The sequence below is a fragment of the Macrobrachium nipponense genome, chromosome 31 (assembly GCF_015104395.2).
Source record: "Macrobrachium nipponense isolate FS-2020 chromosome 31, ASM1510439v2, whole genome shotgun sequence".
In the NCBI taxonomy this organism is placed as follows: Eukaryota; Metazoa; Arthropoda; class Malacostraca; order Decapoda; family Palaemonidae; genus Macrobrachium; species Macrobrachium nipponense.
The window spans coordinates 49,361,111-49,379,368 of record NC_061093.1 but is presented as its reverse complement, the minus strand read 5'-3'; the positions used below and the strand labels follow the sequence as shown (position 1 = coordinate 49,379,368).

Here is an 18,258-nt window from a genome sequence, read left to right as displayed (position 1 = left end):
GTTGTTAGTATAGGAAGAGAAGGGAATTGGTTAAATTGTGACAGCTATTAGGTCAGGTTATCAACCTGTCACAGGTACTCATTAAACGAATTCGTCGTTAAATGCGTTATTCTCTTCATTTTGACAAATAGCGTTTATTTTCAATCATATATTGCACACAGAACCAGTTTCTGACATAGCCTACTACTTGGTAAAGGTCTGACAATGCTTTTTATCATTTTATTTACTCATATATTCTAACTTCATCATTTTATAACTTCATAATGTAAAATTTTCTTTAAAATAGTGTACTTTAACACATTTAACCTACATTCCCTAGTTAGCCTAATAGTAAGTCAATACAGTGGGGCCTCGCTTAGTCACGGATCAGCAATCACGGATTCAGTTAATCACGGGTTTTCCTTGGACCACTTCTCAATCTATACCTATCACTGGTATGAATCCCTGGTAGGCTACGCCTCGTCCGGTTCCGATAACCAACAAATGCATGAACAGATTCACATTATGATATTAAATATTAACTGACATTAAAGGTAATAAAACCATTCTCACCTTATATATTATTGGCATGTCTTCATAATATGTAGCCTATTCATGGAATAATCCCACATCATTGACATCAACTTGTAGTTGAGCGGCCAGCAGAAATGTAAACATTGAGTTACACTTAACAGCACCTTTGTCATTCTTAACCTTTTAGAAACGTTAATAGTATTATTGTAATTACAGTAGTAATAACATTTAGGAAAACATTAATTTTCAATTCGAACTTCTTTATTATTTTGGTATAACGTAATCAAACACGGCAGTCATACTAACGATAATTGTCATAGATTATCGTATTGTTGTTTGCGATCGGCGGCGAAGCTTAAACGTAATAAAACCATTTTACCTTATGTATTATTGTCATAATTATATTCATAATAAAATGCATATCTTATATATTATTGGCATATCTTCATAATAAAAAAGCTTCTTCAAGGAATAATTCCTTGGGGAATGCATTTTTCAAAAGACAAAAATACACTATATTTTTACAGCATGCAACGATTACTTTAGTTTGATGTGATTACATTAATATTACAGTATGGTACTCTAAGCAGTACAGTAACTATTTTTTTTAATCATAAATGTATATTCATTCACGAAAAAAATACGTATGACCACCGTGACGTCACCAAACCTAGTCTCGTTCGTACACAATATGATAGTGGTTACACCGTTCAACAAACTACCGATGTATTTTTACAAGTATCCTCTAAATTATTCTGTCATAAATCACTTACTTTTTTGTGGAGCCCAAATACTACGTATATCCCGGAAAATTAACAAAATCGCGAATTTTATCATAGAGCAAGATTCACTAATTACTGTGTTTTCTTCTTCTTTTCATAACTAAATGATTTTTAGGATACACTCATTTACAAATGTTCAAATACTATGAATGTAAATAGCAAATTTTTTTTTTTTCTCTCTCTCTCTCTCTCTCGCTCTCTCTCTCCTCTCTCTCTCTCTCTCTCTCTCTCTCTCTCTCTCTCTTTTTTTCACTTGCAGAAAAAAAACTATAATACTGATCTATTATTATTATCGTAATAAAAGAACAAAAAGGTCTTTATTCTTTCTGTGATTTACGAAACTGGCTTCAATACAACTTTTATAGTTGACTCAATGATTATCACATTATAACAGTATACAAGAGAATATCTTATCACTATCCATGTTTTATTTCTTATCACCATAAAAATATTTCAAATACAAATTTCATTATGTATTTCTCAAGCTAAACTAGTAAGAGTACGCTCGTCCTAAGCTGGTCTCTCAAGCTATTCAACAGTTACTCATCATCAAGCCTCTCTCTCTCTCTCTCTTTCTTTTCTCACACTTGCAGAAAAACTATAATACTGATCTACTATTATCGTAAGAAAAAGAAACAAAAAGGTCTTTTATTCTTTCTGTGATTTACGAACTGCTTCAATCAACTTTTATAATTGACTCAATGATTATCACATTATAAACAGTATACAATAGAATATCTTATCATATCCATGTTTCATTTCTTATCACCACCATAAAAATATTTCAAATACAAATTTCATTATGTATTTCTCGAGCTAAACTAATAACAGTACGCTCGTCCTAAGCTGGTCTCTCCAGCTATTCAACAGTTACTCTCATCCCAAGCTTCGCTCTCTTCTCTCTCTCTCTCTCTCTCTCTCTCTCTCTCTCTCTCTTTCTTTCTCTTTCTTTATCACTTGCAGAAAAAACTATAATACTGATCTATTATTTATCGTGAAGAAAAGAACAAAAAGGTCTTTATTCTTTCTGTGATTTACGAAACTTGCTTCAATACAACTTTTATAGTTGACTCAATGATTATACATTATAACAGTATACAAGTGAATATCTTATCACTATCCATGTTTCATTTCTTATCACCATAAAAATATTTCAAATACAGATTTCATTATGTACTTATCGAGCTAAGCTAGTATCAGTACGTTCGTCCTAAGCTGGTCTCTCAAGCTATTCAACAGTGTTTACTCCTCATCCCAAAGCTGCTCTCTCTCTCTTCTCTCTCCTCTCCATCTCTCTCCTCTCTCTCTCTCTCTCTCCTCTCATCCTCTCGTCTCTCTCCTCTCTCTCTCACTCTCTCTCGTCTCTCTCTCTCTCTCTCTCTCCTCTCTCACTCTCTCTCTCTCTCTCTCTCTCTCTCGTAAAATATGAATTACTGAATCATAATACCATAAACTATTATGTACAAAGTTAATGATAATAATAATTCCATTAATAAATTCATTTCTTTTGGCAACTAAATTGTTTTCCAAAATAATTCTTTCGGTAATAAACGTCCATCAGCTGATTCTAAACGTAAACAAAAGACAAAACTAGATTTTTATTGCTGTATTTTGCTGTTTATACATTAATATTATAGTTGGGTGCTGTAATCTTTACAGTAAATCATGTTTTTGTACATGAACTTCCCTGACAGATATATACTTAGCTATAGTCTCCGACGTTCCCAACAGAATTTCAAATCTCGCGGCACACGCGACAGGTAGGTCAGGTGGTCTACCTTACCCGCCGCTGGGTGGCGGATGTACGAACCACTCCCGTTTGCTTGTCAGATTTTTCTCTGTCGCGGGAACGATAACAACTGTTGTCGGTTCCTCTCGATAGTTTTTCGATTCTCGCTTGCCTGGAGTTAATTTGGACTTCTTTTGGTGACGTATTCGCTTTGTTTGGCTTGGCATACGCTGATTGTGGACCAGTTTGATTTTGATTTGGATTTTCTTTAACGATGTCTGACCTAGATTCAGTAGTTAAAACTTCGGTTTTGTTTAGGGTTTGCGTGAATGAAGGATGTAAGGTGAGGTTGCCGAAAGCTTCGGTAGACCCTCACACGGTTTGCATGAAATGCAGGGGGAATGAATGTTCTTTTGCTAACCCTTGTAGTGAATGTAAGGGATTGAATGAAGAAGAATATAAGGCTCTCTCTTCTTATGTTAGGAAGTTGGAACGTGATAGAGTGCGTAAGGCTTCCTCTAGAAGTTCTAGTAGATCTAGAATGAGTGAGTTGGATGTGGATCCTAATACTAACGTAGAATTAGAACCTTCTTCCCAAGTTGTAGCCCCTGCTCCCCGCACCGAAGCCGAGAGGCGGCAGCTCTGAAGAGCGACTTTCTTCTTTCTATGGATCAGAAGATTCTTCAGTTGGAAGGTAAGGAGAGTGTTAGTGATCAGTGCAGTGTCCCCAGTGTTGAGGGTGCGTCTGACTGGCTCCTTAGTGCCTCTAGGCCTAGACCTCTTCCAGACTCCCAGTTCCAGTGGAGTAGGAAAGTCGAAAGCCGCAAGAGGGCTAGGGAGAACCCCCACCGGTCAGGCGTCCCCTCGGCAGATCCTGAAGTACGCTCCCAGGCTGCCTTGGATTGCTACAAGAAGGAGCTCCTACGCCAATGCTTCTCCTCTTCGTCTTCTCCCTCTCCGAAGAGAGGTTGGAACTCCCAGATGCGTCGCGCCCGTTGAAGAGGGCTTGGAAGGCTCCCTGCAGTCCTTTGGCTTCTAGTCCGGAGGTTTTCCTGGAAGAATCGTCGGTGGAGGCGAAGAAACCCAAGAAATCCTGTGATCGTTCTTCTCGCGCTCGCGCTCGGCGCTGCTTCCGAGGAAGAAAACAACAAGATTCTCCTACGAGAGTACTCGCGGGACTTCAAGCTCAGATCACGGCGCTAGCAGACTCTCTAGCAGTTAGATCACGTAGGAAGAAGGACGTTTCTCTTCCGATCAAGAGATCTAGGCGCCGCTCTTCAGAGGATCGTTCTCCTCTTTTTAGGCGTTCTCCTTCATATGGGGAGGTTTCGTATGAAGGTAGGGGCTCGCGTGAGCGCCTCTCGCTCGCCTGGCTCTCTTTCGACTTCAAGGCGCCAAACATCGGTAGGACGCTCTATGGAGAAAGAAGTTTTTTCTCCAGATTGGATTCCCGCTTCCGGTAAGTGCACTGCACCTGCTCATCACGCTATTTCTTCAACTCCCTCGCGTGAGACTTCTCCTCAGCAGCCTCAAGATCCTAGAAGGCGCCCTTATACAAGTAGGCGTTCTTCTTCCAGATGTCACTCTCCTCGAGTGTCGGATCGTGACTTCTCTCCTGACAGGCATCAAGAGTCTGGTAGGAGTCGTGTGCATGATAGACGGCCTGCTGTTAGCCGCTCCCCGCAAGGTAGGCGCCAAGAGCCACTGCACATCGATCTCCTAGTAGGCGCTCGTCTCTTTTAAGGCGTCATACTCTTGATTATTCTCCTCGGGGCAGACAACAAGAGTCTTTCAAGCGCCCTTCTCCGTGTAGGCGCTCTCCCGCTTCTAGGCGCACTACTCCTGACCGTTTGTCTCTTGGTAGGCACCAGGAATCTCGGAAGCGCCCTTCTCCAGGTAGGCGCTCGTAGCTTTGGAAGCGCCCTTCTCCTGAATGTTACCCTCTTGTTAGACGTCAAGAGTCTCGCAAGCAGCCTTCTCCTAGTAGGCGCATTTCGCCTTCCAGTCGAACTTCTGTTGATCGTACGCAACTGGACAGGTATGGAGAGCCGCGCAAGCGCTCTGCTCTCGATAGGCGCTCTTCTCCTAGCAGCCGCTCGCCTCAGGATAGGCGCAAAGAGTCTAGTAGGCGCTCGCCTCCTCGTAAGCGCCCTGTGGATGTTTCCGAGGATTCTCGGACCCTAGGAGCCCCTACCCTCTCCTTCGGCTGAGATTCCGTCTACCTCGAAGAGGGAGTCTCATCGTAGACAACCCAGATCTTCTCATCGTTCTCCAGTGGATGTGAACTCTTCTAAGAGAGGGCGTTCTCCAACCTCTCGCTCAACTCCTACTAGGATCCCTTCGTCACCTAAGATCTTCCGCGCTCGCCTCGACAAGACGTCCTAGAAGGTTCGGATGAGGAACCGAACACTTCTGCTGCTGTGTCTTCTTACAAAAGCTTACAGAGCTACTTTTACAAGTTTTTGGGGATTCCCTTACTCCTACGGCTCCTCCTTCTCCTCACTCACTTTTTTCAACGGCGAAGACAGCGAAGAGTTGTTCTTGTGTGAGGATGAAGCCAACTCTTTCAATGAAGAAGGCACTGAGGAGTTTTGGTTCCTGGATGGCTTCCAAAGAAGAAGCGGGGAAAACGATGTTCGCTTTTCCTCCTTCGAAGTTATCAGGACGCGCTGGTTTCTGGTACGAAACAGGAGAGTCCTTAGGATTGGGTCTACCGTCTTCGGCTGATTCGGATTTTTCGGCGCTGGTAGATTCGACAAGGAGAACTGCCCTTAACTCTGCTAAGACGACTTGGGCAATGAATGAATTGGATCACATGCTAAAAGGCATGTTTAGAGTGCTAGAAGTATTTAACTTCCTTGATTGGTCGTTGGGGGTCCTAGCCAAGAAAATTGAAGTGCCAGAGTCATTTTCGCCAGAAGATCTCATGTGTGTTTTGTCTTGTATGGACAAGTCGGTAAGAGACGGGGCGAGTGAAATCGCCTCCCTGTATGGGGCCGGGATCGTGAAGAAGAGGTCTGTTTATTGTTCCTTCTTAACGAAGTCTGTCTCCCATGCCCAGAGGTTTTCTTTGCTGTTTGCTCCTCTGTCTGCTCAGTTGTTACCCTAAAACATCGAGTGCAGGACATTTCGAGATCACTTTCGGCTAAAGCCACCCAGGACCTTTTGGCACAGTCGGCAAGAAAAACCTCGCCCTTCCTTCCCTACCAAGGCTAAGAAGGAAAAGGCAAGTGTTCGAGAACCCTTTCGAGGGGCGTCTTCATCAAGAACCTCTACGATTAGAGGTCGTAGACCTTCAAGAAGGGGTAAGACTTTCGCCAAGTCTGTTAAAGCCCCCAAATAACTTGCAAGTCCTTCAAACAACGGTGGGCGCCAGACTCTTAGAGTTTGCAGAAGTCTGGGCCCAAAAAGGGGCGGATCCTTGGACCCTTTTCTATTTTGAGGAGAGGTACCTCATCCCTTTCGTCGAAAGACCTCCCTTGACGACCATCCCAAGGGAACTGACGGCCAGGTACAGAGACCCCCATCATGAATCAAGCTCTCCATCTAGCAGTAGATCAGATGCTGGAGAAGGGGGCTATCGAACTAGTGACAGACCATCATTCATCGGGCTTCTACAACCGCCTTTTCCTAGTTCCGAAGTCCTCAGGGGGATGGAGACCGGTGTTGGACGTAAGCGCCCTGAACTTCTTCATAGAAAAGAAGAAGTTCACGATGGAAACGCCTTCATCAGTGCTGGCAGCACTTCGTCCAGGGGACTGGATGGTTTCCTTGGATTTACAGGACGCTTACTTCCACGTACCGATCCATCCTTCCTCGAGGAAGTTTCTCAGATTCATGATGGGGGGAAAAATTTTTCAGTTCAGGGCTCTGTGTTTCGGCCTCTCGACGGCCCCTCAAGTGTTCACGGGAATTTGAGGAATGTGGCTCAATGGCTTCATTTGAAAGGGGTGAGGATATCCATGTACCTCGACGATTGGCTAATAAGGGCCAATTCAGAAGATCGTTGTTTGAAGGACTTACAAGTAACTTTAGAATTGACGAAGGCGTTGGGACTTCTCGTCAATTTCAAGAAGTCGTCACTAATTCCCGAGCAAGAGTGTGTGTATCTCGGGATACAGATGAACTCTCTGAGTTTTCGGGCTTTTCCCTCTCAGGAAAGGATAGCCCGAGGATTCGAGAGAGTAACAACCTTCTTAGGGAAAGAAGTATGCACAGTGAGGGATGTGGATGAGTCTGCTGGGGACGCTCTCCTCGCTGGAGCAATTCGTTTCCCTAGGAAGGTTGCACCTGAGACCGCTCCAATTCTTTCTTCATCGGAATTGGAGTCGTCGTTCTCAGGATTTGACGTTCTCCCTGTCATTATCCCAGGACGTCAAGAAACATCTCTTATGGTGGACAGATCCCAACCTCTTTGCGAAGGGACTGTCTCTTCAATCCCAGACCCCCAACCTGGTGTTGTTCTCCGACGCGTCGGACACGGGGTGGGGGGCAACTCTGGGAACCAGCGAAGTGTCAGGTACCTGGGTGGGGGACCAGGTAGCCTGGCACATCAACAGAAAGGAATTGATGGCTGTGTGGTTGGCTCTGAAGGCTTTCGAGCCCAAAGTCAGAAGATCGGTAGTGCAGGTCAACGCGGACAACACTACAGCTCTGGCATATATCAGGAAACGGGGGGACGCATTCCTTCTCCCTGTACGAGACAGCAAGAGACCTTCTTCTGTGGGCAGAAGAAAGAGGAATCAAGCTTCTCACCAGGTTCGTGCAGGGAGAAAGAAATGTAAGGGCAGATCTCCTCAGCAGGAAAGATCAGGTCCTTCCCACAGAGTGGACCCTTCATCTGGATGTATGCCAGAGCCTGTGGAAGTTATGGGGCAAGCCACACATAGACCTCTTTGCCACGTCAAAGAACAAGAGGCTGGATCCTTACTGCTCTCCGATATCGGATCCAGAGGCATTAGCAATAGATGCTCTTCTTCTAGACTGGAACGGACTCGACGTCTACGTGTTTCCCCCCTTCAAGATCCTGGGGCTAACCATCAAGAAGTTCGTAGAGTCCGATTCAATGAGAATGACCTTAATCGCTCCCTTTTGGCCGGCCCAAGAATGGTTCACAGAGGTACTGGAATGGTTGGTGGACCTTCCAAGATCGCTCCCGCTAAGGAGCGATCTACTCAGACAACCCCACTTCGACAGGTACCACAAAAATCTCCTCGCTCTCAGTCTGACTGGCTTCAGACTGTCCAAAGTTTGGTCAGAGCAAAAGGCTTTTCAGCAACAGCTGCTAAAGCAATCGCAAGAGCGAGGAGACCTTCCACCTTGCGTGTATACCAGTCAAAGTGGGATGTCTTCAGACGTTGGTGCAAGAGGAAGAACATTTCCTCTTCCAGTACCTCTGTGACCCAAATTGCGGATTTCCTTATTTTCCTCAAAGAAGAATGTCATCTGGTTGTGTCAACTATTAAGGGATACCGCAGTATGTTGGCGGCGGTATTTCGGCATAGAGGCTTAAATATATCCGATGATAAGGACCTGCATGATCTTATTAGATCATTTGAAACCATTAAGCGTCCTCATGTAGTACCGAACTGGAATCTAGACGTAGTTCTACAATTCCTTGGATCGTCTAGATTCGAACCTCCTGGCTTAGCCTCTTTCAAGGATCTGACGAAGAAGGCTATCTTCCTTTTGGCCCTAGCTACAGCTAAGAGAGTGAGTGAGCTCCAAGCTATCGAGGGCAATATAGGGTTTAAGGAAGATTCTATGGTGTGTTCGTTTCTTCCAAATTTCCTTGCAAAGAATGAAAACCCATCACGGCCTTGGCCCAGGAGCTTTGAAGTTCGTAGTTTATCTTTTCTAGTATGGGGAAGAGCCTGAAAGAACTCTTTGCCCTATGAGAATTATGAAGTATTTCCTTAAGAGGAAGGAACAACTTAAGGCTAATCAAGATGTGCTTTGGTGCTCTGTAAAGGACCCCACTCGGCCCATGTCGAAGAATGCTCTTTCCTTTTTTCTGAGAAGCCTTATTACAGAGGCACATGTTGCCTGTAAGGAAGAACATTTTAGACTACTGAAAGTGAAAGCTCACGAGGTGAGAGCCATCGCAACTTCGCTTGCATTCAGAAAAAATATGTCTGTGCGGAACTTGATGGAGGCGACTTTTTGGAGATGCCAGTCAGTTTTCGCAAACCACTACCTACGTGATGTAAAAATCACATATGATAAATGCTTCGCCTTGGGTCCTTTCGTATCGGCGGATTCGGTGCTGGGGCAGGGAGCTGAAACTTATCCTGTGTCAATTTTTTATATGTTACCCTATATTTTATATTGGTGTTTTTTGGTTGTCTGAAAGAGGTTGCAGGAGGCACCTCTTTTTATCGTAATATTAACCCTTTGTATTTTGGTTAGGTGGTCTGGTGGGTTTTGGCTCCTTGCATAGGTAGTGGTAAGGATCTGTTAGGTAAGCGGACAAGGTCCCTCTAACAGGATCCGACTTGGATTCTACCACAATAGGGGATCACATATCCTAGTGGTAGATCCGAGAGTCTTTCAGCATCAGGTCACGTCCTAGCTGTAGCTCTCCAGGCAATGCAGACTCAGAGACAGTATCTATGAAGTCTTCATCCTGAAAAGGTGAGAACCAAGGTTTTTATATCCTACAACATTAGTTGTTTCCCGTCTTACCTGTATTATTTAGCTGTCTCTTACCCTCCACCAAGGGTGCCAATCAGCTAAGTATATATCTGTCAGGGAAGTTCATGTACAAAAATGATATTGTTAAACTACAATAAAGTTTTGTACATACTTACCTGGCAGATATATACCATTAATGGCCCACCCAGCCTCCCCTCAGGAGACAGGTGGAAGAGAAAAATCTGACAAGCAAACGGGAGTGGTTCGTACATCCGCCACCCAGTGGCGGGTAAGGTAGACCACCTGACCTACCTGTCGCGTGTGCAGCGAGATTTGAAATTCTGTCGGGAACGTCGGAGACTATAGCTAAGTATATATCTGCCAGGTAAGTATGTACAAAACTTTATTGTAGTTTAACAATATCATTTTTTTATCATAAATATGTTCATTCACAAAATAGATATACTATGTACTTTTAGTTTGGTGCAGCAGCCAAATCATGAAAATGGAAAGGAATTGTTAGGTAATATACTTTTGTTTGCTGATCTGATGAAGGGGAAATTGAAGATAGGAAAGAATAACTTTGAAACTGTCTTGAATTTAGTTTAAGGTGATAGTTGAAGACATATTTGGTGCTTGAACTAAAGTAGGCAGTTATAAACATTGAAATAGTGGTCTTGGGTGGGTTAATTATTAAAGTAGGCAGTTTAAAGCAATTTTTAGGGGTGGTATCAGGATAACACGGGTATTTACTTATCACGGGGGGTTCTATGCCCTATCCCCCGTGATTATCGAGGCCCTACTGTACAGTACTAAATCAATACAGTGCTAAACTTTTCTCATAATCTGCACACTATTTACCAGTGATTTTCATATTCTAAATTTGGTATTTCATAATTATTGCTCTTAGTTTCTTTGTCATATATTTTTATTGTAGAGGGTAGTGAAATGAAAAAATAGGATGATTTCGGCCATCACGGGGCATTTGAATATTGCTGTCAAAACGTAAACAAAGCACAAGCCATCTATTGAGGAAAGTGAACACTAAACTATTCGCTAATGGGATAAGCATTTTCTAGCATTGATTAAGATTTATGCTTGCACTTCTTACCTCTAGTATCACCTGGTCTCATGGGTGACATATCAAATGCGTATGTAAATACACAGTTGTATAAAAAAAATTATCAAACTGTATTACATCTAAGTCTTTCAAGCATACTAAAAGTAAGGAATTTGTGTATGCCAAATGTCTCATTAAGCATACTAAAAGTAAGGAATTTGTGTATGCCAAATGTCTCATTGTTTTGATTAAAAGGAATGACTTGGTAGAGACTTCTCAAGTGGAATATTTAAAAAATATATTTATCTTCAAATTAATATAAAAAATTTATTTGACTTCACACATTTTCTATTCATTACTGGGAATTATTCTAACTAAAACAGAGGAGATATGGCATAATTTTTGCTGTTTTGAAGTTGTAAACAAATGTGGCGCCACCCGTTCGGCTACGCAACGAACTAATGGCGGCTGAATCAAGCCAACCAGGGGAGTTCCCAGACCATAGAATGCCGTCTTTAAGAGGTTCAGCTGTAAAGCTTTTCTTTACAAAGTATATTACAACCTTATTTATTGTTTTAGCCATAGATTTCTAGGTTTTCAAAACCTAGGTTAGGCTAGATTATAGGCACTGAATAGCCTTTCTCTGGCCACCATTGGCAATGTTCTTATTTTCATTTTTATGTTTTTTTTTCTCTCTCTCTCCATGTTATCGTTGTAACTCTGAGTTGTCATAAAACAAGCACAGTAGTGCCTCAGGTTACGAAATTAATCCGTTCCGAAGCGGCCTTTGTAACCTGATATTTTCGTATCCAGAACTACGTTTTACATGTAAATTGCCTAATTTGTTCCAAGCCCTACAAAAACGCCACAGTAAAGTTTATAATAGAGCTAAATTGACCAATAAACAATGAAATACAACAATTTGGACCATTCAATACCTAATCTAATCGTTACTGCACCTGTAAATAAAGTGTATTAGTGTACAGGGTACAAGAAATACTGTACGCACATGTACGTACATATGTAGTTAAATGTGGAACCTTACCTTTCGAGTGAGGCAATGTCCGAAAGTGGCGACAGAGGAGGAGGACAAACAACAGAAAACGTGAACACTCAACTTTACGAAACACATTATAAAATGGCAGAAAACATTTAACACTAAAATTTACGAAACACATTAACAAATGGCAGGAAACATTAACATTTCTTGATTATCTCCATCATCGTCTCCATAGAAAGCATCCTCTTCTTTCCTTGAACTTCAGCAACATTCTTGGGACCCATGGCTAATAACGTAAGTAATTAAGTTCATACACGACATGATAAAGTAACTTACAGTACAACGAAAGTGAAATCACTAACACGAATTTACGTTAACGAACGAAATCTATGTGAACGAACGAATTCCGCGGGTGTACGATAACGCTGCCGAAACGAAATGGTCGAGGAACTTTCTTACGTAGATGCATGATAGAATAGATGCTGACCAATAGGAGAGCTGGAGCTTACGGCAGTAACTAGCATCAGGAACCAATGGGAGAGCGGGAGGATGGTGGCGAGTCTACTGAGTTGGCGGCGTGCGAGTTCTCATAACCTGAATTATTTTCGTACGCGGAAGCAAAAAAATCTTCGTCTTTGCCTTCGTAACCTGGATTTTTATTTATGTAGGGACTTTTGTATGTAGGGGTATGACTGTACGTCGTTAAATGAGGAGTACCTGTATTTCTCCCCTTTCTCTAGGTTCCTCATCTGTAGCTATCAATACAGTCTAGGTGTTTCCTTTGCTAATGCTTTAGTTAGTACTGAGACTTCCTCTTTAGCTCTGCCTTTTGCTCCGCTTTCGGTTGTGGAAAAGCATATCAATAACTTAAAACGGGACATAAACCTTATTTTGGTCAGTACAAGGCTTATCAGAATTGGTTAGGGAACCAGTCATCATATTTTTGCTCATTCCAAATCCTTGTCTACTAGCCTGTGCCTTTTTCTTCGTTGAAATGGACTTGTTTGTTTTTATGTATGGGCTTGGCCTTGAGAGCCCAAATACGTAAATGGAAAATATTTAAGGGAAAATGCAGATTAACTTTCTTGAAACTTACCTTATAAAGGGATTAATATGATTATTTTTACTCTAGAGAAAGGTCGCCATTAAAAACCAGCTGATTAATCTACATTACCTTTATTTACACAACAGTGGAAAGGCAAAGCAACTGGGCCGCACATGGACCTCTCTTATCTCTCACAAGGCGAGAGCTGGCTAATTCAGATTAACGTAAATGCTAGTTTTCAAAATTACTCACATTTATCTTGTGTTAAGGCAGCACTTGCGAACGGGGAGACTTGGACACGTGACTCAGCCGATCTGGAAAAATTCCCAGATTAGACACAAAATGAAATGAAGACTTCTTGCACAAGTTACAGCTATTCAACTTTATCTAACACACTGGGGAAAGGAACTCTAGTGTTTAAACGAGATATTCCATGAAGACTCTGTCTGGGACGAACACAAAAGGTGGCATGCGGCCACGAGGCAAGGAAAGGAACAAAGGGATGTCATTTGAGAATTAGGAGTTCGAATTTGAAATTGTGGAGCAGTTACTTGACTCGGAGGGAAAGAACTGGCAATATGTCTTTACCACAAGATGTACCTGGAAGCCTTATGCAAGTGGACCTTTATAGAAATTGGTGTTGGCTTTGTCTGTGGTCTGGGGCGCCAGTTAGCCCCCTTTGGTAGGCCTTATTTGAAGGCTGGCTGGGACATCTGTCCTAGGTCACGGCCTGGAGAGGACTGAGAACGAATGCCGGTGCGAAGCTTGGGTGTTGGGGTCAGCTTATCCCCCCTTCCGGCGGCCATCCTGGAAACAGAGCATATTGCCAGCGTGAGGTTCACAGGAAAAAAGATCTTGAGAGTATGCTTAAGAAGTACCTAGCTAGCTACACATTTGTTCTGGGATATGTCCCTAAGGCTTACAGGAGTCTTTATTCCCCCCCATCTACGAGCGGAAGTTGACGATTGCTGGCCTGCTTTGGGTTTCCCGCCTAAAATCAGCTGATGTTAGGATAAAAATGGCTGCTCTTTTAGAACTAAAATAAATTAATAAATGCTGTGAAGACGAGGCAATCAAACTCAGTAACATTGTTCTGTACATGGTTTTTCTTTGGCTATTGGCCAATCTTTTTCGTCCGCCTTGATTAATGTTTCTTTTTTCAACTCGACCGTGGTTACAGTATCCACTTTTTTTCCAAGCGAGATATCATTCTAGCTACATAGTAGCTATCTAAAGATGTGTCGTATGAGAATGCTATCAAGTCTGTTGACTCACTTTCGAACGTGGCGGGAGAGTTGTCATAACTCCCCTTCACCCCACCTCCCAACAATTCCTATTTTCCTGGGCACCTTGTTTCCTTTGGTTAGAGTGCGTTTCATAAGTTTTTACTTGTTTGGGAATACAAAGCTCTTTGTAAATCTACCTGGGATTGTTTTTGGTTTTTGATCAAGTTATGGAGCACCTGCTCTTGCAATACAGGCAATTAATCACCACTTAAACTGTCTTCAGTAGAAGATTTGGTTTTCTTCATCTTTCCTGTGAAGAGCACACACAAGAGTGCTGGAAGGCAAATGTAAGCTGCAAAACAATGTTCAGGCTTCTAGTGACCATAAATTATCATGCATCCGCAACTTGGATGAAACTCCCCTAAACTTCATTGTACCATCAAACTTGACCATAATTAAAATTGGAGAGAAGAATATTTTAATGAAAACTACTGGGTGTAAAAGAGCTTTTAACTGTTGTTTAACCCTTAAACGCCGAAGGGGTATAATAAAAATCGTCTCCCATATGCCGAGGGGGTCTCGGAGTGAGCGCCGAAGAGGAAAAAATATTTTTTTCAAAAAATCACAGTGCACTTAGTTTTCAAGATTAAGAGTTCATTTTTGGCTCCTTTTTTTGTCATTGCCTGTAGTTTAGTATGCAACCATCAGAAATGAAAAAAATATCATTATCATATATAAATTATGCGATATATGATAGTGCGAAAACAAAATTTCATATATAATTTTGTTCAAATCACGCTGTGAGCAAAACGGTTAAAGCTAACGAGTTAATTTTTGTTGTTGTATTGTACACTAAATTGCAATCATTTTGGTATATAATGCATTGTAAAACAATCAAAGCAACACAGAGAAAATATTTCACAAAATGACGCATGAATTCGTAACGTGCGGACGTAAAAAAATTTTTTTTTTTTTAAATTCACCATAAATCTAAATATTGTTCTAGAGACTTCCAATTTGTTTCAAGATGAAGATAAATGATTGAATATTACTATACTGTAAGAGTTTTAGCTTACAATTGCAGTTTTCGACCATTTCGGATGAGTTAAAGTTGACTGAATGTCGAATTTTTTTTATATATTTTTTATAAGCAAATATTTCAAAAATGATAAAAGCTACAACATTCAATTATTTTTTGTTGTATTCTACATGAAATTGCACACATTTTCATATATAAAACTCTATGAAACGCCTAATATGAAACGGAGCAAATATTCTGAGAATGCGACGTACGCATTTTGGAGATTTGCGGCGGAGAATCCGCGTGCGGAGGGAAGGAGTTTTTTTTTTTTTTAATTCACCATAAATCTAAATATTGTGCTAGAGACTTCGAATTTGTTTCAAAATGAAGATAAATGACTGAATATTACTAGACTGTAAGAGTTTTAGCTTACAATTGCGTTTTTTGACCATTTCGGTAGAGTCAAAGTTGACCGAAGGTGGTTTTTTCTATTTATCGTTATTTATATGCAAATATTTCAAAAATGAGAAAAGCTACAACCTTCAATTATTTTTTTGTTGTATTCTACATGAAATTGCGCACATTTTCATATATAAAACTTCATGTAATGGCTAATTTAAAATGGTGCAAACATTACGACAATCTCACGTATGATATTTAGGAAGAGTTACCGCGCTGATGTAAGGAAAATGTTATTTTTTTCATAAATTCACCATAAATCGAAATATTGTGCTAGAGACTTCCAATTTGTTGCAAAATGAAGGTAAATGATTGAATATTACTAAAATATAAGAGTTTTAGCTTACAATTGCATTTTTCAACCATTTTGGTAGAGTCAAAGTTGACCAAAGGTTGAAATTTTGGCACTTATCGTTATTTGTATGAAAGTATTTCAAAACTGATAAAAGCTACAATCATAAGTATTTTTTTTTGTATTCTACATGAAATTGCACACATTTTCATATATAATACTCCATGTAACGGCTAATTTGAAATGGTGCAAAAATTATGTCAAAGTGACAAAATAATTTCTGAGATGTCACTGATACTTTTTAGTGCGAGAAGAAAGAAATTCGCGCTTGCGCGCCTGCGTAACGATTGTAAACAAAACAACACCTTGATCCGTGAACTCCCAGCATCCCCCAAGGCGTGTGATTCAAAAGTTTTAGGCTGGTAGGCCTATAAGTATTTTTCCGTGAATTTTTAAAAAAACTTTTCTATGTTGACGTAAAATATGTCCAATCGGCACCCGACAGACAATTTATCTCGACGTAAAATACGTCCAATAGGCGTTTAAGGGTTAAATGTGTATAGCAGATGGCATGAACTTTCCTCCCATGACTATCTTTAAAGAGGAATTGGTGCTTAAAAAAAAGAAATTCCTGTATGGTATCATTGTCCATGTTCATGACAACATAAACAATGCAAATGGTACATCATCGCTATGTTTGTATTTTATGAAACAATAGTATCATGAGGATACTCGCATAAAATATTGGATACAGTGAAGTAGTTAAGTAAAGCATAACTTTTTTATAGATCAATGGAAAAGATGCATATTTGTTTTGCTTCTATTTCATATTACGATACGTACTAATATGTGAATATTTCACATGCTAATTTATATCTTGTATATAATGCAAACCCCTTAAAATTAGTTTCCAAATTAGGTCTTCAAAAGTCTTGATATGTGAGTATATATGGTAACCAAAAGCTAGCCTATGCACAGATGGTTTTCTAATTTAGTAGTGGTCTTATACTACAGATATGAGATAAATTCATAAAAACTTGCCATCATTTTTCACCATGTTGTATCTAAAGGTCGTCTTATACACAGAAATATACGGTACTCAAGTCTTTGGTCATGCATTAAAAATCAGGAAAGCATTATGTTATTAAGTTTTAGTTCAAGTTGGATTCTTTTCTTTGAAAATATGGGGTACCTTCCTCTATTATGTAATTATTGGCACAACACAAGTATAATTTGAATTTTTTGAACTGCAAGCTAGATTTAATATACGTATACAGTTTAAGTACTTCTGCATGGATAGTTTCAACAGTTTCATCTAATTATTTATGGTTTGTTTAGTTTTAAGTGATTACAGTAGCTATGAATGACAAATTTAGGTTTGAGGTTTTGAAGTACGTAAATGAATATTGAGATTTGTACCCAAATGATATTTGAAGACTAATGTCTGGGTATGTCATTGACTGTTCATTATGTAAAATGGTTAATTTCAGATACTTATAGGGAGTAAAGAATAATTTTGAATTGTGTTTTGCTAATTATTTTTTTTTATTTATGGTAAATGGACAAGTAACAGAGTTTGTTTGATTGTACTTGTAGCACAAGAGGACAGCTGTGACGGGCCTCAGGGATCATCCATTCATTCTGAGGATTCCAATGATATGGATTTAACCCCGGATGCGAAGTTCGATGACTTTTCCACTATACCTAAGCCTCAGGGAAATTATTTTAGCCGGGGAAAACCAATTGGCCTTGCAAAGAGAGGAGGATTTACACCAAGGTTACGTGGTGGAACTGTTGGCAAATGCAGTCCTGGAAAGAAAGCCTTTTCAAGTTCACGCAAGCGAGGTCAGACCCTGCCTATCCGTAGGGGACGAGGTGGTGGTCGAGGTTACAGGGGATATTTCAATTATCAAAACATTTCCTTGCAGGTAAATAAGATAAAATTTAAGTTTTTAGGTTTTTGACTTCTATCCTTTTTTTTACTTTTGAAAGGTAATTTGTGATGGGGTAAAAAAATATAATTTGCCCATAGTGAAAAAGTAAGGTGCATTTTTTGCTTTTAAAGATACATATTTCTGTCAAATGAAGAGCTGCATTATTATATAGTACTGGAACAAATTAGGAAATCATCAGAGATTTTAAAATTTAGGAGACTTTGATCTTCAGAAATACTGTACTTATTCAGTCACATCAATTTGCTTTTGTAAATATTTTGCACTTGAGATACCTTTCATTCAGAAACTTGTTTTTATTAGTGTTACACATTGCTTGCTTTTATTTCAAGGTTATGGAGGTGAATCATGGCACAGGAAAGGAAGAAGGAGAGGAGAATAAAGTTATCCTGGTTTCAGCCAAAGATGAATTTTGCCTTGAGCAAGATGTATGTGCTATGTGTGGAGCCTTTGGACAAGATCAAGAAGGCCGTCTTATTGCATGTGCTCAGTGTGGGCAATGCTATCATCCTTACTGTGCTAATGTAAAGGTCAGATTTAGCTATT

General features: G+C 40.4%; 1 protein-coding gene across 8 annotated transcripts in view; it reads left to right on the top strand.

Annotated features, from left to right (window-relative positions):
* The window catches only part of LOC135206953 (histone-lysine N-methyltransferase 2C-like), a 307,132-nt gene that overhangs the window by 92,067 nt on the left and 196,807 nt on the right, over positions 1–18,258 (top strand). For 7 of the 8 annotated variants that reach the window (XM_064238498.1, XM_064238497.1, XM_064238493.1 and 4 more), the window contains exons 7-8: positions 17,357–17,688; positions 18,045–18,242. In XM_064238498.1, the coding sequence (XP_064094568.1) occupies positions 17,357–17,688; positions 18,045–18,242 (530 nt within the window). The remainder of the gene's footprint in view (positions 1–17,356; positions 17,689–18,044; positions 18,243–18,258) is intronic. The other variant, XM_064238492.1, reaches the window with a different exon arrangement.